General features: G+C 46.5%; 1 protein-coding gene, 1 long non-coding RNA gene and 1 other non-coding gene across 4 annotated transcripts; 1 reads left to right on the top strand and 2 right to left on the bottom strand.

Annotated features, from left to right (window-relative positions):
- Positions 1-4379: 4379 nt before the first annotated feature.
- TRNAW-CCA lies at positions 4380-4451 on the bottom strand. The gene has a single exon. It is a non-coding gene; the product is annotated as a tRNA-Trp (tRNA).
- A 4571-nt stretch (positions 4452-9022) lies between these two features.
- Positions 9023-11107, bottom strand: LOC122234731. The gene is made up of 2 exons (XR_006212657.1): positions 10680-11107; positions 9023-9292 (listed from the first exon to the last, which is right to left on the bottom strand). It is a non-coding gene; the product is annotated as an uncharacterized LOC122234731 (long non-coding RNA).
- Positions 11108-11200: 93 nt separating this feature from the next.
- ATP5MF (ATP synthase membrane subunit f) lies at positions 11201-25860 on the top strand. Of its 2 annotated transcripts, none has more exons than XM_042972118.1 (6): positions 11201-11324; positions 16096-16177; positions 16471-16642; positions 23538-23645; positions 24858-24974; positions 25727-25860. In XM_042972118.1, exons 2-6 carry the CDS (start codon positions 16127-16129, stop codon positions 25753-25755), a joined length of 477 nt encoding a protein of 158 aa, XP_042828052.1. In that variant the 5' UTR covers positions 11201-11324; positions 16096-16126; the 3' UTR covers positions 25756-25860. The 2 variants fall into 2 exon arrangements, with proteins under 2 accessions (XP_042828052.1, XP_042828053.1); XM_042972119.1 differs by lacking the exon at positions 11201-11324 and adding an exon at positions 11831-11936 and having other exon boundaries at positions 16505-16642.
- Positions 25861-26255: the final 395 nt, after the last annotated feature.

Raw genomic sequence — 26255 nt, 5'->3', positions numbered from 1 at the left:
GGGTGGCTCAGTCCATTGAGTGTACGACTTTGGCTCAGGTCATGATCTCTCGGTCAGTGAGTTCTAGCCCTACGTCGGGCTCTGTGCTGACAGCTCAGAGCCTGGAGCCTGCTTTGGACTCTGTCTCCCTCTCTCTTTGCCCCTCCGCTGCTCACGCTCTGCTCTCTCTGTGTCTTAAAAATGAATAAACGTTTAAAATTAAAAAAAATATACATTTGGGAAGTGGAAGGAGGCACCGATTACATCAAGGGTGTCTTTCCTTAGGTGTATCTTAACCACGCCTAGAGTTATTACATTATTGTTCAAAATCTTTGCTGCCCCTCCTTGCAAGAGGATCATACTTTCCTGCCCAGTTGAATTCAGGCTTGGATCTGTGACTTGCAATAACCTTCCCTAGAGAGAGAGAGCCATCCTTTTCTGTTTAAGAGTCAGATTCTAGTCTGCCATTTCTTTTCCCTCTGCCATGAGACTTAGAATATCTCATATAAGACTGTTCCATCAGCCTGGGTTCTGGAGTGCAGACATGGACAGCCAGCATGAGTAGGAAAGACACCCTGCTTGTTGTCACTGAGAATTTTCAGGTTGTTTGATTCTATAGCATAACCTAGCTCATACCTTCAGAGATGCCTTCTGAGCACTTTTAGGGCAATACTTTTCAAATGAATGTATGCTTGTTTATCTTGTTTTGTTTTATTTTTTAAATTTATTTATTTTGAGAGAGAGAGCAGGGTAGGGGCAGAGACACAGGGAGAGAGAGAATCCCAAGAAGGCTCTATGCTGTCAGCATGGAGCCCAAACTGGGGTTCAATACCACAAACTGTAAGATCCTGACTTGAGACAAAGTCAAAAGTCAGACCAACCCATTCAACCGACTGAGCCACCCAGGCACACCTATCTTGTTTTGTTTTAAATAATGAGGGAAAATAATTTTCCCATCAACATGTTCCCCAACATAATCATAACAGGCAGCTTTAGGTCCTTTAAGCTTAAAATACAAAATACGAATAAAAGCTTAACTGCAAAATTTTAATAAAGATGATTAAATTAACAGGACATCTTTCTGCAGTGTGATGTGCAGATACTCATGATACTACCGCTGTTCATAAAGCCTTACAAAGACAGTGAATACACTCTGACTGAAGGCACTTCTCAGCTTGAATCTAAAAACCACAGACAAGGAACACACAATATACACAGAAATGATCCAGGAGTGGTTGTCACAGTTTTTTCATAAAAAGTAGATTTTACTGTTTCCCCTGATTCTAATACATGCAGGTTTCTTTTACATTTTCATATCTCTGATATCCAGAAGTGCCTTACAATTGTTGGTCAGGTGTCACTGGTGAGTAGTCGCCACATCATGGATATCAACAGCATGGAAGAAAATCCCAGAGACAACAGTGGAGCATACTTAAGAGTACTTAAGAGATGCCATATTACCAATACTCTTGGTAAGAGTAGCCAGAAAAATACCATGGGAAAACATGGGCACAGACAACATTGAGTGGGAAAACGATTCAGAAAAACAGAATTCTGAAGGTGAAGAGTCTAGCAATGCCTTCATCATTTTACTCTCCTTTTTTATGTGAGTATAAGAAAAGAATATATCATTAAAGGGGCGCCTGGGTGACTCAGTCGGTTAAGTGTCCGACTCTTGGTTTTGGCTCATGATTGACGAGACGGAGCCCCTTGTTGGGCTCTGCACTGACAGCACAGAGCCTGCTTGTACCTACTGTACCCTGGGGACTGAGTTTGAGCTTAGTGTCTTCTCCCACATGACGTTTGATTTGGTGATTTTTGTCAACAGTTCTCCCATTTACTCTTTTTGTTTGTTGTGTTCAAATTTTCCCCAGCTGACTGTTTTCTTCCCCCAACTGGGTCCCAACCAAGGCCATGATTTCTGTGACATTAGTTACCATATCTCTTCTGCCTTCTTAGTAGGGTGCTATTAGTCTTTCAGAGACAAGGGTGCGATAATAGTTAAGTACTCAGTTGTTGGGGTACCTGGGTGACTCAGTTAAGCATCCAACTCTTGATTTTGGCTCAGTTCATGATCTCACAGTTCATGGGTTCAAGCCCAAGTCAGGCTCTCTGCTTAGGCATTCTCCCTCTCTCTGCTCCCTCCCCCACTCATGCTCTCTCTCTCTCAAAATAAATTAAAAAAACAAGTAAACATATTTTACTCTTCAAAAGAAAAAGGTAGCAATTGCCTTCTTTTTAAAACAGAACAAACCAACCACATAGTCTTGCTCAAAGGTGCAGTTCAAGAACGCTCTGTGTTAACAGCTGGAAGAGAGTCCCCATCCCCACCAGGTGGTCGCCTTGATGTTTGCCTCCCTCTTGGGTCGTTTCTGTCACGTGTACAAATCTTGTAAGACATACAAAGAGAATGGTACTTCCCTGAAAGTCTGGTCTGTTTTGTTCTCTGGCCTGTCCCCAGCTCCTACAACAGTGCTTGAATATCCTGGAACATTTTGTGTGTGGATTATGCTATTATGATTATGCAAATGTTTGGGAAATGAATTAGGAAAACTGCTCTGAGTCACTGTAAAGAGGGGGAAACCTTCAGAAGCAAAGAAACTCACCCACAGCAGTGCCTAAGTTTCTCTTTACAGAAGGCAAGGGATGATGGGGGCGGGGTGAGGGGGAAGGTGTAGGTCAGGTCCAGGCATTTGAACTTAGGGAAAGGAGGGATGGTCAAGGTTGACTGTTTCTAGGCATATGACTTGGGGAGTCAGTTCTGCAGGTCCCTTCCAGGAATGTGAACGTAGGGAGGGAGAGGGATGACAGGTCAGGTCCCCGAGCCACTTCTGTGTCCTCTGAGTAGGACTTGGCTCCAGCTAAGAACCCAGAATGCTCCCAATCTGAGATCCCAGGAAGATGATTGACCTTCATGTGAATTTCCTTCCATTTGCTCCCACCCGCTTTCCCTGGGTGGGTAGAATTTCACCTAGTGCCTGCCGCTTCTGAGGACGCTCCTGTGTCAAAAGAACTCTCCCCAGTTCACCTCACATTCCTTCTGAATAAAATTTGTTCTAGGGGATGCTAGAACCTGAAGTTCTTCAGAAGAGGCGGGCCCAGCAGCCTCTGTGGGGGATGGATAGCGGTACCTTCAAACCTCCAGGGAGCGGAGGCTGTTTCTGAACGGTGAAGGCAAGAATTCTCTGAGGCACCCTCCCCTCCTGTTTACCTCTACTTTACGGACCTTTTCATCTTGCTTTGTATATCTCCATAACGAAAGGACCAGAAGCCCAGAGAAGCCCAAACTGTCTGGCGCATGGATAGCAAATATTAACCCCTGCAACTGAGAACTGAGGAAATTACCAGATGTTAAATACACGAAGAGGATCTGGTGCCAGCACCACGGTAACGCATCTCACTGGCTCAGAAGGTTGCGTGTTCACATCACTTTAGCTTCAAAGCAAGTGCTATGCTGTCGATTCCAATATTTCATCAGGCATTCACAACTTTAGAAGCAGTACCTAGAGTGCTGCCTGGCTCATTCAGTAGAGTGAGAGACTCTTGATCTCAGGGTCTGAGTTCAAGACCCACGTTGGGTTTGGAGATTACCAAAGAAAGAAAGAGGAAAAAAAATACCTAGAACATTTTTTTTTTTAAGCTCAGCAAAGGACAGACTTTTAAACTGAAAGGGGAAGTGAGGCTGGTATAATGAAAGCTTAATCATGATACGTCCACCTCGATCTCTCTTTCTGCTGGGTTTCTCCTTGCTCTCAGGTCATGGCAACTGGTTTGTATCTGAAACCTGATAGTTTCAAATCTCTACTGGAAGGACGATTTTTAATGAATCCTAAATTAAAAGGTGGTAAATGCCAGGGCAATTTCCACTCTCGGAAAGTTCAAGAACAGCATCCTCAACATAATACATTTTGAACCAACCTCACAGTATTTTCTCTTTAACCACAATGTTCAGAGACTTTCGACAGGAAGCTCAAACCATGAAAACTGTGTGTGTGTGTGTGAGCTTGTGGGGGTGGGGGAGGGTGGGAGAACTGGAAAACCGACATCTTCTTCAAAATGACACAAAAGCAACCAGAGAGATTGTGCCATGCCTGGCTAGCGACCCAGCAAAACTACTTTTACACCAGAGTGAATTCATTAGGAAAGTCTGCCCTGTTTTAATGTCTTCTCTGAAGCATAGTCCCGATAAGGATAGGGACACAACGACCTATATGTCTGCTCCTGTGGGGGGTTTTCCCTTCCAGGTCATCCTCACCCTTCAGTTTAAGTGCCTGTCCATTGCTGAGTTGTTCCCAAGAAGTCCCTTTGGACTAAAGAAAAAGAGAAAGCCCAAGGTTGAGAGGTAGCAGACAGACGCTTTTGGTATTGATTCGGGTGGCCAAACAGAAAAGCCACAGCTGTGACCCCGACGTGATTTGAACACGCAACCTTCTGATCTGGAGTCAGACGCGCTACCGTTGCGCCACGAGGTCGTGAAAGCTGCCCGGGTTTTTGTCCTTTAGGACAACATGCATTTCAGCAGTTGTCAGGTGCAGCGTCCGGTATTTTTTTTTTACACTGCTTTTATTTTGACTTGGGACTGGCTATGAGCTGTCTGTCCCTTTTATAACGGGGCTGTTCAAAGCAAAATGTAAATGTAAATGAAGCAAAGGAGGAGCTGAGGGCTGGGAGGATACTCGTGATTCGGGAAAGCCACCTCCCCAGGGCTTTTAGGGAGCGTTGCCTGTGGAAATGCCAATCGCAGCTCCCAGGGAAGGCAAGAGCGGAGCCAGGGGCGCGGGTCTCTTCTCTCCAAGTCCTTCAGCAGGCGGAGCAACAGGAGGATTTGCGCTCCGGTCACACCTAAGGAGCGAGACTACTTCCGTTTCTCAAAGAGGGCACTTAGAAGTTTCTTTTTCTCTTTTGCTTAAAAAAAAAAAAAAAAAAAAAAAAAAAAAAAAAAAAAAGGCCACATATTCATTGTAGAAGTCTTAGTAGATACGGGGGCGGGGGGAACACTACAATAAGTAGGTTGAGCACTGCTGACACAAAAGACCCAGGGGTCGAGGAGGGGAGAGTGATGCTTTGCGGTTGGGATGTGGGGCGTGACCACGGGTAATACGTTTCCGTAGCAGCGCAGCGTTCATTGATTGCGCTGAGTGAATGGAGAGGAGCCGGCATCAGGGAGATTGTGGACGCAGGAGGCATGTGACAGCCGGGTGTCCCCGACTTGGGCATCATAAAGGCTCTCTGAGTGAAATACCAAGACTGATCTCGCCATATCCTTGCCGGTGTACCTGGAAACCTTCCACTTCTGCGTTTTAGGACGCCCAGACCAGAATGATGATTTTGAGCTGGGAACAAACAGTAGTTTAGGTACTTCCTCATTCGTGGGTCACAGACAACCTGTCAGACTAGCTCTGTTGGGGACATTTTATTTTTTTAATTTATTTTTATTTTTTTACATCCCAGTTAGTTAGCATATAGTGCAACGATGATTTTAGGAGTAGATTCCTTAATGCCCCTTACCCATTTAGCCCATCCTCCCTCCCGCAACCCCTCCAGTAACCCTCTGTTTGTTCTCCATATTTAAGAGTCTTTTATGCTTTGTCCCCTTCCTGTTTTTATATTATTTTTTCTTCCTTTCCCTTAGGTTCATCTGTTCTGTGTCTCAAAGTCCTCATATGAGTGAAGTCATATGATTTTGTCTTTCTCTGGCTAATTTTGCTTAGCATAATACCCTCTAGTTCCATCCATGTAGTTGCAAATGGCAAGATTTCATTCTTTTTGATTGCCGAGTAATACTCCATTGCATGCATATATATCACATCTTCTTTATCCAGTCATCCATCAATGGACATTTGGGCTCTTTCCATCCTTTGGCTATTGTTTATAGTGCTGCTATAAACACTGGAGTGCATGTGCCCCTTGGAAACAGCATACCTGTATCCCTTGGATAAATACCTAGTAGTGCAATTGCTGGGTCGTAGGGTAGTTGTAGATTTTTAATTTTTTGAGGAACCTCCATACTGTTCTCCAGAGTGACTGCACCAGTTTGCATTCCCACCAGCAGTGCAAAAGAGATCCTCTCTCCCCGCATCCTCACCAACATCTGTTGTTGCCTGAGTTGTTCATGTTAGCTATTCTGACAGGTGTAAGGAGGTATCTCATTGTGGTCTTGATTTGTATTTTCCCTGATGATAAGTGACATGGAGCATTTTTTCATGTGTCAGTTGGCCATCTGGATGTCTTCTTTGGAGAAGTGTCTATTCATGTCTTTTGCCCATTTCTTCACTGGGTTATTTGTTTTTTTGGGTGTTAAGTTTGATAAGTTCTTTATAGATTTAGGATACTAACCCTTTATCTGATATGTCATTTGCAAATATCTTCTCCCATTCTGTCTGTTGCTTTTAGTTTTGCTGATGGTTTCCTTCACTGTGCAGAAGGTTTTTATTTTGATGAGGTCCCAGTAGTTCATCTTTGCTTTTGTTTCCCTTGCCTCTGGTGATTTATTAAGAATTTGCTGTGGCCAAGATCAAAGAAATTTTTGCCTGCTTTCTCCTCGAGGATTTTGATGGCTTCCTGTCTTACATTTAGGTCTTTCATCCATTTTGAGTTTATTTTTGTGTCTGGTGTAAGAAAGTGGTCCAGGTTCATTCTTCTGCATGTCACTGTTCAGTTTTCCCAGCACCACTTGCTGAAGAGACTGTCTTTATTCCACTGGATATTCTTTCCTGCTTTGTCAAAGATTAGTTTGCCATATGTTTGTGGGTCCATTTCTGATTCTCTATTCTGTTCCATTGATCTGAGTGTCTGTTTTTGTGCCATATTGGGGACATTTTAAACTGAAGACTTGAGGTCTCTGGTTCTAGGCTGCCTTTCTACATGGGCCTTACTTTTTACCACATATCCAGACCCCCTGGAGGAAATTTAGAAGGTCCTATGCCATTTATAAGAGAGTACACACAGTAAAGCTTCCATTGTACGTGCTGCAGTGAATTTGCTGCAGCGACAGAAGAACCAGACTTCACTCTGTCAGCATTTCTCAGAGCTTGGACCGAGTCACTAAAATTTGCAACAAGACGAAAAGTATCTTTTTGTTGTTTCAAAAATGGGTTTAATTTTTCAAATACAGCAAATGATTCTAGTTTTAAATTGAAGATAGGGACTTATGAGATGTAAAGCATCTATAGATATATGTCCTTTCAATGAGAGTCCATTTTATTACTTTTTTAATGTTTATTTTTGAGAGAGAGAGTGTGAGTCGGGGAGGCACAGAGAGAGAGGGAGACACCGAATCTGAAGCAGGCTCCAGGCTCTGAGCTGCCAGCACAGAGCCCTACGTGGGGCTGGGGCAAACGAACCGTGAGATTGTGACCTGAGCAGAAGTCAAATGCTTAACTGAGCCACTCAGTTAAGGCGCCCCTAATGAGAGTCCACTTTAAAGTAAAAGAACAGTCGGGGTGCCTGGGTGGCTCTGTCAGTAGAGCATGTGACTCTGCTGGGCTTGTAAGTTCAAGCCCCACCTGGGATGTAGAGATTACTTTAAAATAAAATCTTTAAAAATAATTTGAAGTAACAACAGTAAACTGGGTACGGCCAGGACAAGGACTTGATCATTTCTATGTCTGAAATGAGGAATTCTCCCACAGCTCCAAACTGGGTGTGTGGATTTCTATTCCCCCAAGGAGACCTCTAACACCAAATGCCCTCGCAGGATATCAAATAGATCTCAGTGAAAAGATAAATGAAAGAATTAAGATAATTGTAACATATAACATTTAAGGGGAATGCTTGCTATAAGCCTCCTGCCCCTTCTAAGTATATTGTTAATCTTCTTACATACTCTCTGTGGTAGACATTGTTATTATGAGTCCCACTTCTCTGGAGAGGAAATGGAGAAACAGAAGATAAGCAAATTGCCCAAAGTGATTCATCTAAGGAAGCGGCAAGAACAGTTCCAACTTTTCCATCATTGCCCAGTTAGAAGAGTCTAGGGTGAACAAGTTCCCCTCACAACTTGGATGGGTCATTTATCCTGGGTCACTCTTGGGAGTGAAAACTCCAAACCCCTCCATTACATCCACGGGGATTGTCTCTAAGAGGAGGCCTTGTTTTATTTTTATTTTTTTTAAGTTTATTCATTTATTTTGAGAGAGTGTGTGTGAGTAGGAGAGGGGCAGAGAGGGAGAGAGAGAATCCCAAGAGGCTCCATGGGCTCTATCTCACCAATCTTGAGACCATGACCTCAGCTGAAAGCAAAAGTCAGAGGCTTTACCAACTGAGCTACCCAGGTGCCCCAAGGAGTCCTTGTTTTAGAATGGAGGTATTGGGGGCGCCTGGGTGGCTCAGTCTGTTGAGCAGCTGACTTCAGCTCTAGTCATGATTTCATGGGTTCGAGCCCGGAGTCCAGCCTGGTGTTGAACCCTGGGCTGGGCTTTGTGCTGACAGCTCAGAGCCTGTAGCCTGGTTCAGATTCTGTGTCTCCCTCTCTCTCTGCCCCTCCCCTACTCACACTCTGTCTCTCTCTCTCAAAAATAAACAAACATTGAAAAAATAGAGTGGAGGTATTTGTTCAAGTAGTATGGCAGAACAGGTGGTTCACTCTTTTTTTTTTTTTCCTGCATATGTATTGATTTTTTAAAGCTTTATTTTATTTTAAGTAGGCTCCACACCCAGCGTGGAGGCCAAGGCAGGGTTTGAACTCGGGAACCTGAGATCAAGATCTGAGCAGAGATCAAGAGTCGGAGGCTAGGGGCGCCTGGGTGGCTCAGTCCGTTAAGCGTCTGACTTCAGCTCAGGTCATGATCTCACGGTTCTCGTGGGTTTGAGCCCCATATCGGGCTCTGTGCTGACAGATCAGAGCTGGAGCCTGCTCCAGATTCTGTGTCTCCCTCTCTCTCTGCCCCTCCCCTGCTCGTGCTCTGTCTCTCTCTGTCTCTCAGAAATAAATGTGAAAAAATAAAAAAAAGAGTCGGAGGCTAGGCGCCCGCTGCATATGTACTATTTTTTATTGACATATAACACTGTATTCGTTTCAGGTAAACAATAGAATGATTTGATATATGTATATATTGTGAAATGGTCCACTCTTTTATAGATGTAAATTTTCATCAATTTCCCACAAAGCGGCTCAGTGCCAATTCGGCCCAATGATCTGTAATGAGCTCTTAAGTGTAACTGTCAGTAACAATCCTGAGACTTCCCACGACGAAAAGCACAGAGCTTTGAGGTCAAGACGTAGTTCTCACCTCACGGTTCGTCTTCCTTCATAGTCGCTCGGTTCTGAAAATGTATCAGTAGTGTCTGCACGGGAACGCACTTGCAGCTGATCCTGTCATGGGGAATACAAGTATCTCTGGAATAAACTGCACCCCACCCCCGCCCCGTTCATAACCTGAAAATCATTGCTTGTGCCCCTAGGCCCTCCACCCGAGGGAGGGGTCATCACGGCGCTCCCCTCCGGCCTCTCTCTGTGGCCTTCCAGGCTCCGGATGTCTGCGGAGCCTGATCCCCCACGCGTGCCAGGTGGCGGGCATGGGGGGAGGGGAAAGGAGGGGATGCAGGTGCCACCGATCGCTCCCTCCCTCCTGCGGGTGAGCCTCCCCCGACAGCGGTCTCCGCCGCTCGCCAGCCCCTGCTCTCCAATTCACCCGCGCCAGCCGCTCCAGAGCCTCTCCAGAAGCCAAGCGCTCTGCCCCGGGCTCTCCCCTCGCAGATGCGATCTCGGATCAGACCCTGGGACCCTACGTGGCACCCACTGAGTTCAAGGCAATCGCCTCAGTGAAAGGGAAGGGGATTTCCTCCGGGGAATTTAGCGGCAGAGTATCAAGGACCACCCGCCCAGCATTGGGTCCCTGCGCCACTGGTGGGGGTTCAGATCCCATCAAGGAAAGCCCACCCCGGGAAGGTGGGAGTTACAGAACCAGACGCAAGGTCAGGGTCATCCCCGACTCCGGTTGCTTGGGACCAGCAGTCCAACTTGGAGGTAAACACCGTTTAAGGCTCAGTTATACTCCCCAGACACCGTCCATGGTCCGCAAGCACCCTAAAGAAAACCTGAAATGAACTTTGGAGAGAAGGTTCAAGGAGCAGGAAACCGTTTAGATGCAAAAAAAAAAAAAAAAAAAAAAAAAAGGGGGTCCACACGATCCGCCTGCAGGACTCTACCCAGCCTTCCTCCCCACGCCCCCACGCTTTCCGGCTGGAGGCGCCCAGGGTGGAGCGAGGCTGGGAGGAGCAGGGGGGTGGGCCGGACGCCGCCGGGGGTGAGGCCAGAGCCTGGCCCTGGGCGCGCTTCCACCTGCGGAGCGCAGGCTTCTGCTCTGGGGAGGCGGGGAGGCCTGGGCGCAGGGAAGGGGAGGGTAAGAGAGAAGTTAGCTGCCCACCGCCGCCTGGGGGAGAGTGATACGGCCCTGAACACGGGTGTTCGCCACATCGAAATGACTGTCTGGGAGCCCCCTTCCCACTTTGCGCATCGACTTCCCTTCTCAACCCAGACGCTGGCGCCCAGAAGTCTAGGAGGCAGGGGCCGCTCCCAAGGCGTAGCGGCCTACCGATCTCCCTTTCCCCAGAGGCGGGGCGGAGAAGGGAGCAGACGGTCATCTGTGGGCCCCAATCGCCCATTGTTGAGGATGGAGGCCCCCACGTCGCCTCCGCACCTGGCTCGTCTTGAAAAAATAATTTTTTAAAGGTTATTTGTTTGTAATATCTACACCCACCGTAGGGTTCTAACTCACGACCCGGGAGATCAAGAGTAGCACACTCCTCCGACTGAGCCAGCCAGGCTTCCTCGGGCTTGAAATCTTGAAAGGTCCACTAGAGACACTGCACGAAAACCGCCAGGACCAAGGAAGGTGAAGGCCAGTGCACTGGCTGGCGGAGGCAGGATGGAGAGGCCCCTCCAGTCTCCCCAGGGCGCAATGGTGCCCGCATTGCCTTCCGGGCGGGGAAGGTGGGGAGGAGGAGCGCCGGTATTAGGCCTGGAAAGATGGAGAATTCCGGTGGAGCGCGGGAGAGTCCGGAAGGGCAAATCGGCCCTCTAGTCTTGTTATTCTTCGGGCAGAGGATGACTTCTCTGCGAGAGTCAGGTGGGGATGGTGACTAGCACCAAGTCCCATTGTGACGTGCCCGGAGCCTCAGCTGAAGATTGGCGGGGTGTGTGGGGGCGGGGGGGGGGGGGGGGGGAGGGGGGGAGGGGGGTGGTGGTGGTGGTGGTGGTGGTGGTGGTGGAGGGGTGGGGATAAAAGCCCCGGTCGCCAGGACCTGTACTGGACACAGTCTTGGCGCCCAGTGGAGGCCCTCCAGCTTTTGTCCTTCTGCTGGTCCCTTCCTTCCTGGAGCCCTTTAAAGCTGACTCTACAGAGGTGACCATTCTGACCCGCTGCTCCTCTCCTGATTGTCAGGCATAGACTCAGGTTCCCACTTCTCACCGTATCTACTTCTACCCTTGAGGAAGCCAAAGAAAAAGTAGGAAGGGGCGTCTGGGTGGCTCAGTCGGTCGGTTGAACTTACGTTGTCCGACTTCCGCTCAGGTCATGATCCCAGTGTTGGTGGGTTCCAAACCAGCCTCCGGCTCTGTGCTGACAGCTCAGAGCCTGGAGCCTGCTTTGGATTCTGTGTCTCCCTCTCTCTCTGTATCCCTCCCCATGCCCCCCCCCCCAACTCTGTCTCTCAAAAAGTAAAATTAAAAAAAAAAAAAACATTAAAAAGAAAGAAAATAAGAAGTAAGGAAACACCAGGCTGAGCCCCATTGGCTTCAGAAGGAAATACCCAACTTCCAATCCTGTTGGAGAGCACATCACCAGAACAAAGGACATTGTGAGACAATGACCCCAGTGTTATGGGCAATCTCAGACAGCTTGGAAAACTCTGGCTGACAAGGGAAATTGAAGTGACTGTACGAAAGCGTTGTCAGCAGTAAGATCTGTTTGCAGAACACACGAGTGAAAATGAGCGTCAGAAGGAACAGATGCCAGGTATTCCTCATAGCAAGGCTTTTGCAGCTTTTGAAAAAAGATGCAGACCTCTCCCCAATCCAGAGAACAGAGGGGTCGGGTGGGCAGGGGCTGGGCAGACCTTGAGGAGACTGAATCCTGACAAGTCCTTACCGCATGTGGCACAAACCAGAGATGAAAATGTAGGTAGAACCTTTGAACAACAATAAAAATCAGAGCCCCAATGAGCACTGTGGTCAGAGGTTCTGGGTCTGCAAAAGGAGGAGAAAGAAAAAGAAAGGGAATGCTAAACACTTGGGCTCGTGCCCATCCTGGGAAGTGTCAGGGCCCTTGTGGGTGACGTGACAATCACATTTCAGGATAAAATGAGATTAGTTCACCAGGTCCCTGTAATCTTAAATACAGTCATCCCCCACCCACCACCACCACACACACCCCTGCCCCAGACAGTCTGTCAATTCCAATCACCAGCATGCTGTGGTCAGCAAACTTAGCTTAGGTAAGTCCACTCTGCCCACATGCTGAAAGTGGCAGGGACAGATTCTTCAGGAAAATCACCATTTAATTCTGTTTACATCACTTCTTTAGATTCCTGTTATGGACTACATGTTTGTGTCTTCTAAAAATTCTTTTGTTGAAACCTTAATCCCCAATGCGATGGTATTTAGGAGGAGGGGTCTTTGGGAGGTAATTAAATCATGAGGGTGTAGCCCTCTGGACAGGATTAGCGCCCTTATAAGACACACAAGAAGGAGGCTCTCTGCTACATGAGGATATAATGAGAAGGCAGCCATCTGCAAACCAGGAAGAGAGCCCTTATCAAGAGGTGAATCTGCAGGCACCTGATCTTGAACTTCCAGTCTCCAGAACTATGAGAAACGAATTTCTGTTGTTTAAATTTCCCAGTCTGTGGTTATCTGTTAGAACCACTCAAACTAAGACAGTCCCTTCTGTTTTTTATTATATTGCAATCTTCCTAAGACTGTGTATTTCTCCATTTTAACACACATTCACACCTTCCTGCCCATTTCCCTTTCATTGATCCCTTCATCATTTAATTTGGCATTTTGTACCATTTTTTCTTGCTTTTCAGTTCTTTGTGTTTTCTACAGCAGTGAATTATGAATTCTCTTCATAATGTGCTATATTTTTGTTGATGCCCATTTTTAATTTTTTCAACTGTCTTTTATTTTATTTTTAATTTTTTTAACATTTATTTTTGAGAGACAGAGACAGAGCATGAGCATGGGAGGGGCAGAGAGAGGAGGAAACACAGAAATCGAAGCAGGCTCCAGGCTCTGAGCCGTCAGCACAGAGCCCGACATGGGCCTTGAACTCACAAACCGCGATATCATGACCTGAGCCGAAGTCGGACATTTAACCACTGAGCCACCCAGGTGCCCCTCAACCGCCTTTTATAGTTTCATTTATTTTTATTTGCCCTCATCTCTCATTTTGTCTTCATGATTTATGGTATAAACTTTATTTCTAATCTTTGTGCCATTATTATTATTATTATTATTATTATTATTATTATTATGTAGAGAAAGGGTGCCAGTGAGCAAGGGGCAGAAAAAAATCCCACAAGGAGCAGAGAAGGAGAGAGAGAAGTGGGGCTCACCTGAAGCGGGGCTCGTGTTTTTCACCTGAAGCAGGGCTCGAACTCACCCAAGATGGGGCTCAAACTCACCAAGAGATCATGAGATCATGACCTGAGCCGAAGTTAGATGCTTAATGACAGCCACCCAGGCTCCCTAAGCTTTGTGCCTTTTGAAATTAACTTCTCATTTATTGTTTTCTGTGTTCTATTGTTTCTTTTAACCTGCTCTCTCCCCTGTTGCAATCCTCCTGTTCTATTTCTCTTTACTTGCATATATACCAGATCCTCCAGGATTTCTTTGTTCACTCTTCAACTCCTCTCATTTCACTACTGGTGGCTAACTTTGCACCAGGTGTATCCTCTCTGCGCTACCCCCTCGTGCCTCCTTGCCATTAGAACTTTGCTTCTCTCCCACTCTGTGATTTAAAAAAAAATTTTTTTTTAATGTTTATTTATTTTTGACAGAGAGAGACAGAGCATGAGGGGGGGGAGGGGCAGAAAGAGAGAGACACAGAATCCGAAGCAGGCTCCAGGCTCTGAGCTGTCAGCACAGAGCCCAACGCGGGGCTCGAACTTACAGACCGTGAGATCATGACCTGAGCTGAGGTCCGACACTCACCGACTGAGCCACCCAGGAGCCCCTCCCACTCTGTGATTTTTAAAGCCCCTTTTCTTATTATACTAGAAATGCACTAGGGGCGCCTGGGTGGCGCAGTCGGTTAAGCGTCCGGCTTCAGCCAGGTCACGATCTCACGGTCCGTGAGTTTGAGCCCCGCGTCGGGCTCTGGGCTGATGGCTCGGAGCCTGGAGCCTGTTTCCGATTCTGTGTCTCCCTCTCTCTCTGTGCCTCCCCCGTTCATGCTCTGTCTCTCTCTGTCCCAAAAATAAAATAAATGTTGAAAAAAAAAAAAAAATTTAAAGAAATGCACTTGGGGCCTTATTCACCTTTGGTGCACTGAGATGGCATGCTGACATGCTCCTTGTACTTCTAATGTATTGAGCATAGTGACTTCTTCAATTGCTGTCTCTGTGGTTTTTTCATTTATTGTTTTGCTCATTTTCCTCTCTGATCTCACAATAATTTAACACCTATTGAACATCTTGAATGAGACAGCCACGCTTTGAGTTCAGAAACAGAGCTTTAATTTAAGGAGCTCAATTTTTATAGTAGAAGAAGCAGGAAAATAAGCTGACAACTGATTGATGCTACCATGATGTACTTGCCAATAAGAAAAGAATCAGAAGGAATCTTGTTTGATAAGTGAAGGTAATGAACCCTATCCCCCAGCACCATGTTGAATGAGACAATTATCACAATAGCCTTTGTTAACTTGTAAGGAGCTCCCTGTTACAGGGTGGTTCTCCCTGGTATATCTGTGGTGAAAGGAAACGTCTCTCAAGGTCACCAAAACTGCAATGGCCACAACCTTTAGTCTAACAGTTGCCCTATCTCCTCTGGAAACCAAATCCCAATGTCACCCCCAGAAATGCAAATCCTTTTAGAACAAATCTTAATGGGTATGATGACTCCTACTCCCACACCCCCACACACTGCTGGTGACAACTTATTGAACTTGTCAGGACTTAAGGAGAAATTTTCTGGCAACACAAGAACATGCCATTCAAAGGCTCTTCAGAGAGCACTGGGTTTTTTGTTTGTTTGTTTGTTTTTTGTTTTTGTTCTCAGAGGAGGAAGGAAAGAAAAGGTATTCCAAATGAATTAAACTATAAGGAGACAAATGTCAAGAAAATGGATCTCTGCCCCAGGGAGGAATCCATTTTCTTTTCCCTTTTTTTTTTTTTTTTTAATTTTTGAGAGAGCACACGGGACAGCACAGAGCCCGATGCAGAACTCAAACTCACCAAACATGAGATCGTGACCTGAGCCGAAATCGAGAGTCAAATGCTTAACTAACTGAGCCCAGGTACCCTGAGGAGTCCATTTTCTTGATGGACCTAGGAAAATAGTAAATTACAGCCCTCTTGCCCAGGGTGCAGATCCTGGCATTGAGCCTCTAGTCCAGGAGGTTTACATGATGCTCCAGGGACAGCAGGATCCTGGGGTTCACCCCTTCCTTGTCCCTGTTTTCTTCTGAAGATCAATGGCTAAGGGTTAGAAATCATGGGTCTTGGGGAAATCTGTGCGTGGTGACCCCAGGTTTTATTTCTCATTGTTTTCACATAACCACAAATCCTATGTATGTATGTATGTATGTATGTATGTATGTATGTATGTATTTCCACAAATCCTTCTGTTTTTCATACTTGGGCTCTTTCTTGAATAGGGAGGAAAATTGTGCAATCCCATGTGTACAGAGGCAGGAAGCTCCCCTGCCAGTGGTGCTCCAAGTACACCCCTACTTTAGAGAAGGAAGAGAGATTAAGGGAATTGAAGCATCTTGCCCAAGTCAGAATTTCTTAACCAGTAATGGTTATCGTGGCCTTTCCAGAAAAAAAACAAAACAAAACAAAACAGAAACAACCAAGATGGTGGTGAGACATCATTGTGCATGGAAAAGAAGTGGCAGAAAGAAGGGCTGGAGTTGTGTAACCCTAGGTCTTGCTTTTTTCTGTCTTCAGAGCCCAGCCCAGAGCTGGGACACATAAAGCTATGCTTGCATCAAACCTACATGGAGCCCAAGCCTGGACACCAGCTTTTCTGGTAACTAGGAATTCTGTGAGAGTCCCAGCTTATCTCCCATCCAACACAGTTGGGAGGAAAGGTCTTCATATGCCCCTGTAAATTCCCACAACAATTTTAAGGCGACAAAGTAAGAAAGCCAGGACGCTCTTTTCTCCTTACTTCCCATTTCTGGCTCCCTTCCAGCCTCCTCCCTCCTATGATGGGAAGCCCAGGCTGAGCCCTACCACCACCACCACCCCGTCCCCCGCCCATCTCCCTCCCTACTCCATTCCCCGCTTTCTACGACGGAATACCCGGACTTTGCCCTCCAGGGACTTTGCCCTTCCCCCTATGGCACACTTGCAGCTCCAGCCCCGCACCAGGCGCGACCTGCTTCCCATGAACCTTTGCTCCACGCTCCCGCGAGGGCGCGTGCTCCCTACCCAGCAGTCCTCGCGCGGCCCGGTACAGCGGACACCCAGGACTCCAAGATGGCGTCGCCCGGTGAGTACCTGTACCGGTTAAGGTTACAAGATTGAGGGCAGGATCCGGGGTCCGGGGTACGGGGCTCAGAGCCGCACTGGGAGGGGAGGGGGCTGCGGAGCCGCCTGCCCTTCATTCAGGGCCTTCTCTGCGGCCTCACCGGAGGCGCACCGGACCCTTTGCTCAGGGTCCTGCACCATTCGACCCTTCTCTCCTCGCTCAGCCGCGCCGCCCGCCTGCCCAAGGGCCCTTGTCTCTCGGCTGCAGCGGGGAGGGTGAGGGCAGCCGGGCGACGCGTTTGCAAATTTGGGAATGCACCACCTCCGGCTCCCACCCCACCCCCTCGCAGAAGTATCGCTATAGTTGTCCCCGCCGTCACCCAGGCGCTTTGCATTTGAATCCTACGCGCTTCTGCCCTTCCCAAAGCTGAAGCTCAAACTAAGCTCCCGGAGGAGCTACCACCCAGGATGGTGCGTGACGCCACGTAAGGTTGGACGCATGCATATATGTTGAATGTGCGTTGAGTAGGCTTAGAGAGGTGAAGTGGCTTGTTCAAGGTCACAACTAGTGAGAGGGCTGAGCTCGGATGCAAACCTAGGTGTCTGGGGCCTCGTGGTAAACTGAGCTTTAATTGCAAGTGTGGCCTTATGATCTGCAAGCTTTTCAGTGACGTGTGTATAAATCTACACTCAACGTACTGACTCACTTTTTTTTTTTTTGGTATGGAAACCATTTTTTAACCCTAGATCCTCACAGTAGCCTTGTCAGTAAGTCTCTGTCTGGAAGGTTGATCCCATTGTATTAAAGATATGTTTATTTAGAGAGCGCACGTGAACGGGGGAGGAGAAGAAAGAGAGGGAGAGAGAGAATCCCAAGCAGGATCTGTGCTGACAGCACAGAGCCAGTCTTGGGGCTCCATCCACAAACAGCGATCATGACCTGGGCTGAAATCAAGAATTCCCCGCTCAGCTGACCGAGCCACCCAGGTGCCCCAATTTTAAAGGTGAAAATAATGGTCAGAGATGTGGTGTGGCCTGCCTGAAACAGAGTTGATGAACCCATGTGTGTCTTACCCAGTTTCTATATTCTTAATATCAGCATGGAGAAATGAAGAGGGGATCAGATGAGAATGATGCTGTTTTTCCCATCTGTAGAAACAGGCATGAGAATATCAACAGTGGTTGTGTTGTTTAAAACAGGATGACATGTGAAAAGGAAGCATTGAGACTTGGCATCTTGTTTAAGTAGAGTGGAGTGATGAGCACTGTGGACTAAGGACTAAACAACTTAGTGCATGTAAGGTCCTTGAAACTCTGCCTGGCCCAGTGCTAGTCATCTCAGCTTTCACTCTGTGACCACTGAACGGGGTCATGTCACTTCTGGTCCATCCAACAACACGACAGGTGAAGGAATTGAAGCCCAAGTCTCCTAAGTACTGATGATCATTTAGATGGTGTCTGTCACCAGAACATAAAGCCACTAGTTTATTAACAAAGTGATGAAAATATGAATTAACAGCATAGATGAAATTGGGTCAGCAAACTGTGGCCAATGGGCTAGATTTCGTGGTCTGTTTTGGTATGGCCTGTGGACTAAGAATGATGTCGTGTGTGTGTGTGTGTGTGTGTGTGTGTGTGTGTGTGTGTGTGTGTGTGTGTTTAGTTTATTTATTTGTTTTTTGAGAGTGAGGGAGAGAGAGAATCCCAAGCAGGCTCTGCACTGTCAGCACAGAGCCCAGTGTGGGTTTCGAACTCAAGAACCATGAGATCATGACCAGAGCCAAAATCAAGAGTTGGACACTTAACCGACTGAGTCACCCAGGCGCCCCAAGAATGGTTTATAAAAACAAAACAAAACAAAGCAAAACATCCAGCAGCTGTGTTACAGAGGCTCTATCTGGCTTAAAATTTTTACTCTCTGGCCAACCCCTGGAGCTGGATTTAGCATTCAGAAGATACTTAGCATTTTCATGCCTCTTCATGTAGGTGGACAGTATGCTTCTTTGAAGTCATAAAGTCAGGCCAGGTAGCCACCTACCTTCCCAAAAACATGTACCCCTTTGTCAACCTTCACTGTAAGTCTGCCATGACCACGAACTGTGTGTGGTGTTGTTTCCACCTTCACATAGCCCATAGGCAGAAAGATAATTTCCATTTACTTAGTACCTAGGGGCACCTGGGTGGCTCAGTCTGTTAAAGCATCCGACCCTTGATTATGGCTCAGGTCATGATCTCACAGTTGGAGCCTTGCGTTGGGCTCTGCACTGACAGGACAGAACCTGCTTAGAATTCTTTCTCTCTACCCCTCTCATTCTCTCTCTCAAAAATAAATGGACATTAAAAAAAATCTATTTACATAGTACCTAGAGCCAAGTACCAAGGTGAATGCTATTCTTTTTTTTTTTCAATATATGAAGTTTATTGTCAAATTGGTTTCCATACAACACCCAGTGCTCATCCCAAAAGGTGCCCTCCTCAATACCCGTCACCCACCCTCCCCTCCCTCCCACCCCCCATCAACCCTCAGTTTGTTCTCGGTTTTTAAGAGTTTCTTATGGTGAATGCTATTCTTAACCTTATCTTACAAAGGACGAAACTGAGGCACAGAGGGCAGTAACTGGTCCAAGGGCACACAGAAGTGAAGAGCCACTAAACCCAGAATACTTGACCCCTGAGTCTACTCTGTTCATCACTGCACCACTGGTAGAGTGCAGAGGGATGTGCGGCACTGCAGAAGTGTTGGGGGAGGGTTCCAGTATGACTGCCTAAAGACTGAGGTCTTTGTCTTCCATTAAGAGAAATTCTTGGAAAAAGTATAGATGCATCTCTGATGAATCTGTTCATTTCCTGGAGTTTTGTGATGGTGCTGTGTTTGGCTTTCCTTAAGCCTAATGTGATTCCCCCCCCCGCCCCCATGCTTATAAATGTTTAGTTTTTGTTAAGGAAACACTTTATATGTCTAAATATATAGAAAAATAAATTTTAAATTGTTGGCCTTTTCTCCTGTGATGTGCCAAGGCACCATGCCAGCCCCTGAATGTGGTCACGATGTGAGTATGTTTTCATGTTAAAATACGGTGTTTCTTGGGGGGCCTGGGTGGCTCAGTCCGTTAAATATCTGACCCTTGGTTTTGGCTTAGGTCATGATCTCATGGTTCCTGAGATTGAGCCCTTTATCGGGCTCTGTACTGACACTTGGAATTCTCTCTCCCTCTGTCTCTGCCCCTCTCCAGCATGCACTCACTCTCTCTCAAAAAAACAAAAACAAAACCAAACAAAAAAACAAGCTTTTTTTTTGTTTTTTCAATTTTTTAATGTTTATTTATTTTTAAGAGAGAGAACGTGAGTGGGGAAGGGGCAGAGAGAGAGGGAGACACAGAATCTGAAGCAGGCTCCAGGCTCTGAGCTGTCAGCACAGAGCCCGACACGGGGCTCGAACTCAACCGAGAAATCATGACCGGAGCCAAAGTTGCACATTTAACTGACTGAGGCACCCAGGTGCCCCAACAAAAAACTTTAATGGAAAAAGTGTTTCTTTTGCACATCTCCCCCAACGTGGTCCTATTATTAAAATCATGTATATTTTTAATGTATTTTTTATAATTTTATTTTTAAATAAAATTTTTTTTCTTGAGGGAGACCATGGGGAGGGGCAGAGGGGGAGGAAGGGAGAGAATCCCAAGCAGGCTCCATGTTCAGTGCAGCACTCCACACGGGGCTCAGTCCCATGACAGTGAGAACATGATCTAAGCCGAAACCAAGAGTTGGACACTTGACCAACTAGCTGAGCCATCCAGGCACCCCTTAAAAGCATTTTTAAACTTTATTATGGAAGATTTCAAATACAAAGGAAACAATAATGTAATGAATGCTTTATACTCATTACCTAGTGTCAACAGTTAGCAACATTCTGCCATTCTAGTTCCATCTATACCTTTCTCATGCACTCCCCACCATGTATTCATATTTATTTATTTATTTATTTATTTTTTTTCATGTATTCATATTTAAAGCCAGTTGGTTTTAGAATGGCTTGTTTGTATTCCTCACTGCATGCAAGAAGGCTTTGAGACTGTCGCAAAGGTATGGAGTATGTTAAGAAATGTGGTATAGTTATCCTTGAACTAAATAAAGCCTCCTGATCCAAGTGAAGACAGAAATGGCATGTAAGATGTGTACTATTAAACTTACCTAGGAATAGCTTGGACAGGGTGACAGAGAAAGGTAATCATTCTCGAATGACATTATTGTTTGCTGTTGGGTTAACATCATAGACACTAAACTCTCCAGCAGAGATTTGGTTCATTTGAGACTGTCTCATATTTCAAAAATACTGCCAAAGTAATCAGTTCTCTGCACAGAACTAAAGGGTGTGATTAATCCCTGAAGTTCTTTATGCTTAAAATGTACTAAAGTTTGGGGTGCCTGAGTTGATCATTCGGTTCAGTCTGACTTCAGCAGGTCATGATCTCACGGTTTGTGGTTTAAGCCCCACATCAGGCTCTTTGCTGTCAGCGCGGAGCCTGCTTTGGATCCTGTGTCCCCCATCTCTCCTGCCCCTCCTCCCTATTTCTCAAAAATAAGCATTAAAAAACAAACAAACCCAAAAATGTATTAAAGTTTGGTTTGTATGCCATTTCTTTCTCTACCTTTGTCTTTTGTTTGTTTCACCTTAGTGTAGATCTTTTTTTTTTTTTTTTAATTTTTTTGGAATGTTTATTTTTGAAGGAAAGAGAGACAGAGTCCGCAGGGGAGGGGCAGAGAGAGGGAGACACAGAATCTGAAACGGGCTCCAGGTTCTGAGCTGTCAGTTCAGAGCCTGACATGGGGCTCAAACTCACAAACTGCAAGATCATGACCTGAGCCCAAGTTGGTCACTTAACCAACTGAGCCACCCAGGCGCCCCTAGTGTAGATCTTAATGACATTCCAACAATAATATTAACAGTTGACAGTCCTGAGTACTGTTCAAAATGTTTTTTTTTTTTTTTTTTTTTTTTTTTAAAGAGAGAGAGAGGGTGCAAGTAAGGGGCAGAGAGAGAGAAAGTAAGACTCACCTGAAGTGGGGCATGAGCTCACCCAATGTGGGACTCGAACTCACGAACTGTGAGATCATGACCTGAGCTGAAGTCAGATGCTTAATTGACTGAGCAACCCAGGCACCCCAAATGCTTTTACATAGATTCTCATTCAGTGCTTGGAATAGCCATTTAATAGACAAGGAAACTGGAGCTCGGAGGTTATATGGGAGGGTAGTGCTAGTGCTTGAGATAAGGAGGGGGGAAGGAAGCCTTTTAGGACATAGCATTTAAGTTGAGCTAGCCATGTGGTGGCTTGGGAGCACTGCACATACCAAAGCCCTCAGGTGAATAAGCAGAAAGGGTCTGAAGTATGGTGAATGGATGAAATGGTTGTCTGGCGATAGAATGTTGGCTCCTGAGAGCAAGGCTCTTGTCTGCAGTCAGTGCTGTACCCACAGTGCATAGCATGCTGCCTGACATACAGTAGGTGCTCCATATTTGTTGGATGAGTCTAGATGGAAGGTTGGGGCCAGTTTGTTTGGGACAGGCAGTCTAAACCATGACTCTAAAGCTATGTATGCAAGTCATAGGCTTGTGCCTCCACTTGTCACCTGTGGCTTATTGACAGACACTCAATCTGGTCCATCTGGGCCAAATGTCTGCTTCTCCAGATGACCTATAGCAACTTAGAAGCTGCCATTAAGCCTTGTATTTCTGTTTATGACCCAACAATCCTTGCCCTTGTTAAATGTTGGGAGATATTGAGATCTGTGGGATTCCCCTTAGTGGACTCCTGAAGGAACTTTAGTCTTTCCTTGGATCCCCAAAATGGAGAAGAAACCTTTGAGTGATTTAATCTGGCTCCTTCTCTGGTCGGTCATCTTTAAGAAAGGACAGTAGTCTTTGACTCCTTACCCTGAAGAGGATACCTGCTCAGCAGCTTTTTAAGGTTGATCTCTATGGGGAGGATGGAAAGGGAGACGATTCCCTTATTTAAAAAAAATTTTTTTTAATATTTATTTATTCTTTGAGAAAGAGAGAGAGCATGAGCAGGGGAGGGACAGAGAGAGGGAGACACAGAATCAGAGGCAGGCTCCAGGCTCTGAGCTGTCAGCACAGAGCCTGACGCGGAGCTCAAACTCATGAAACATGAGATCATGACCTGAGCCAAAGTCGGACTCTTAACCGACTGAGCCAGCCAGGCACCCCGGACCATTGCCTTCTTATGAGCATCTGAACATTCCCAGTTCTCCCCCACTGTGGTCTTCCCTGGTCCCCCTCCTATTTTACTCTTAAGCTGAGATGAGTACAGTATGGCCTCAACCAGGAGCCCTTCCTCATCTCTGTCCCCAGACTCTCATTGGAATATTTTCTGGGGCCCAGTGGATGATTTGTATTAAGTCATTTGACATCTGTGGTCCCAGGTCGGTTGCTTGAAGTAGAAATCAGATTGTCTTGACGACCTGAGGTTGAGCACTGCCTCTGCTCCCTGCATGCCGTGTGACCTTGGCCAATTGACCCAATTTCTCTGAGCCAGTCTCCCCTACTCCTTATAAAATAAAGGCATCAGCCACCTGCTGTGAAGATTCAGTGAGCTGATACATGTAAATATTAGTTTTGCAACAGTTTTTTGGTCCTCCACTTTACTTTCTTCCTCATGGTCCTTAGGTTGTTTTTACATAGTTACTGTTCTTCAGAATCTTGTTCATTAATACAGCTATTGCTTTATACAGACTCTGACTTAAAATGAATATGGTATAATATATTTACTCATAATATTACCTGTGTGCAACCTCTCTGTAGTGATCTTATTGAATGGTTGAAATAAGTGACATAGAAGGATGCTGTTTGTCTCACTGGAGATTTTTTAGTGTGTCTTTCTACTCTTGCTTTTTAGTACCAGTGAAAGAGAAGAAGCTCATGGATGTGAAGCTAGGAGAGCTGCCAGGCTGGATACTGATGCGAGATTTCACCCCTAGAGGCATTGCTGGCGCATTTCAAAGAGGTCAGAGCCTATGGACATGTGTAAAAAGCAAATACCCAGGTCTCTTTTTGCCCTGAGCTCAGCCTGATAAGTTATGGAGAGGAGGACAGAGATGAGTGGTTAGCCCCTGGATCTCTGTGACTGGTCCTATCAGAGTCTGGCTCTAAGAGATTTCAGCCAAGAAAATGTTTTCTGCTGCTTGGAATCAGTACCACTGCCTTTGTCTTAAATATGTCTGTGAGCATTTTTACATCATAAGATTTTCCTTAAAGAGGAAATTGAGTTTGAAGCATGGTAGCCATCAGTCTGTAATGTAATGCTCGTATCTCTGCCAGGCAACAAACTTCCAGGACGAATGTTTGAAATCATCTATGCTTCCGGGCTGTGCATGATCAGAATCAGTCCTGTGGAACCAGTGTCCTCATTCCAAGAATTAGACACCCACATCACCCCACGGGGACCTGTGTGGTCTCCAGCTTCCTGGGTGTGTGTGTGGTGGGGGTGGGGTGGGGAAACCTTCCTTCCATTTTTCTTTCCAGTTCTGGCCACCCTGTAGCTGGCTCTTGTGTGCCATGTTTCCTTCTGCCCTGAGGCCTTTCCTGAACCCAGATTAGAATACTCTGCCTTTTCCCCATACTTAGTTTATGACAGTCCCTGACTCCTCAGCCTGAGTGAATGTGGCCTGTTCATGCCCACAGCTCCCTGTACTGCTCCTTCACAGCTTCCCTCACAGTTGGAAACTAGGGCCTTCTAGGATCACTTCATTCTTTTTTGTCAACTAACCCATGAGCCAAGAGGGCAGAAACTTTCCTCACTGGTGGGGGTACCCAGGAAAGAGATGATCGCACAAAGCCTTCTTCTTCCCTGATAGGCTGACCCAGCTGGCCACAGCTAAGTGGCCCTTACTGGGGTTGGATTTTGGGTCAGAATTAGGGTAAGAAGATCGCATAGGGCTGGAGGTGAGGGTGGGGTAGGATCAAAGGCTAACAGGCTGAGCCAGAGAGCACAGGGGCAGAATCAAGGTGGGCCTGCCTAGTGGGGTCTTGTCCTGGGCTCCTGGGGCAAAACCCATGGGGCACTTGTGCTCTTCCCTTTATCAGCCGGTGAACTTAGCGGGGGAGTGGCTTCAAGAGCCACAGCAGGACTGGATCCCTGAATTTAAGCCAGCCTCCACTTTGCAGTGTGTGCCTCATTCACAGCAAAGCAAAAAGTTCCCTCCTCTCCTGTTTGCAGGTTACTACCGGTATTACAACAAGTATGTCAATGTGAAGAAAGGGAGCGTTGCTGGAATTTCTATGGTGCTGGCAGCTTACGTGCTTTTCAACTATTGTCGGTGTTACAAGGAACTCAGTGAGTGTCTCTCAGATTGCCTTCCCTTCAGTGGGGTTTCTCTCATCAGGGTGGTATTGGTTTGCGGTCAGGTTTACAAGTACATCATTCTACTGACAATTGAAAGATTGGGAGGGACTTGTTAGAATATGGAATGTAGGATGTTATTTTAAGTGAGAAAGTTGTGGCAAAGAGAAAATACAGGAAAAAGTGACATGAAGCTGGGATAAAAGTAACACTTGGGAAGCGTTCTCTAAGGTACTACAGGGCTCCGCGGAGCTTCATCTTCCCAGCAGCCAGCGCGAAGAGAATAACAGGTTGAGTGGTACAATCCAGGGTCTGTTCGGTGCCCTGGAAGAGGGTGGCTTTTCCTGGTTCTAAGACCAGAGAGGATCTCCTGTGGTGGGAGATGCCCAAACAGCTCCAATGGCAACCACGGACTGGGTTTCATGGGCGGTTTCTTACAGTGTCTGGCCCCTTGCCAGTCTGTGAAATCCAGGTGATGCTAGCTCTGAAGGCCAGAATCTTGGGGACTTTTGAGTGCGTGTTCCTTTTGGGGAGGAAGAGACTGGCCAGGCAGCAGATTAGCTTGAGATGCCTTTGTACCTTCAGGTCTGTGGATTCTGCCCAGATGCTGGCAGGCAGGTTCTGGGTTGTCTCCCGAAAGGAGTTCTCAGGACGCTTTTATGTGAATTTAGCCGCAAGCCCTCCTGTCGTCTTGTGCTTTCACTATACCTTACCTGAAACTTACCACCTTGCCTTTCTAACTTCAGAACATGAGCGGCTACGCAAGTACCACTGAAGAGGGCCCAGTATGGAGGCACATTCGGCATTCCTGACCGTGACCTTTGAATCCTTTCATATCCTAATTCAGAATTAATGTCCAATAAAAGATGACTGATACTCACACTGCTTCCCTGGTTGAGCCATTTCCCTGCCCTCTAAGAGCTGGGGTTCTTGTGGAATGCCCAGCGCTTTGAATCCACGGGGGGCTTCCTACCACTGCTTTGGGGTCTCATCCCAGCTTACCGTAGGTGGGGGTGTCATCTAGTTAAGCCTGTCAAGTGCCCAGAGGGGTTTCCCTGCTCTTTGCCTTGAATGTTGCATACTTCTGGCCTCCTGTCGGCTGATGGTTTTACATCTACGGAACTGGGGAACTGGTGCCCAGAGTTCTTAAGAATGCCTTCCCCTCCCCAACGTTTCTGCATTTCTCAGGCCACAGAACCTGTAGGAAGTTCAGTGGGAGGACTCGGGAGCGAGGGAAAACACAGGCCCTGACAGAAGCTCACAGCTGCCCATTTC

Source organism: Panthera tigris, chromosome E3 (genome assembly GCF_018350195.1).
Source record: "Panthera tigris isolate Pti1 chromosome E3, P.tigris_Pti1_mat1.1, whole genome shotgun sequence".
Classification (NCBI taxonomy): domain Eukaryota; kingdom Metazoa; phylum Chordata; class Mammalia; order Carnivora; family Felidae; genus Panthera; species Panthera tigris.
This window is presented reverse-complemented; position numbering and strand designations above follow the sequence as displayed.

Excerpts from the sequence above, each read along its gene's own strand:
- ATP5MF (XM_042972118.1), top strand. The coding sequence starts at position 16,127 with ATGCTTGCATCAAACCTACATGGAGCCCAAGCCTGGACACCAGCTTTT. Across the intron at positions 16,178-16,470 it reads CCTGGACACCAGCTTTTCTG|GGACTTTGCCCTTCCCCCTA; the intron begins GTAACTAGGAAT and ends TTTGCCCTCCAG. Across the intron at positions 16,643-23,537 it reads CTCCAAGATGGCGTCGCCCG|TACCAGTGAAAGAGAAGAAG; the intron begins GTGAGTACCTGT and ends CTTGCTTTTTAG.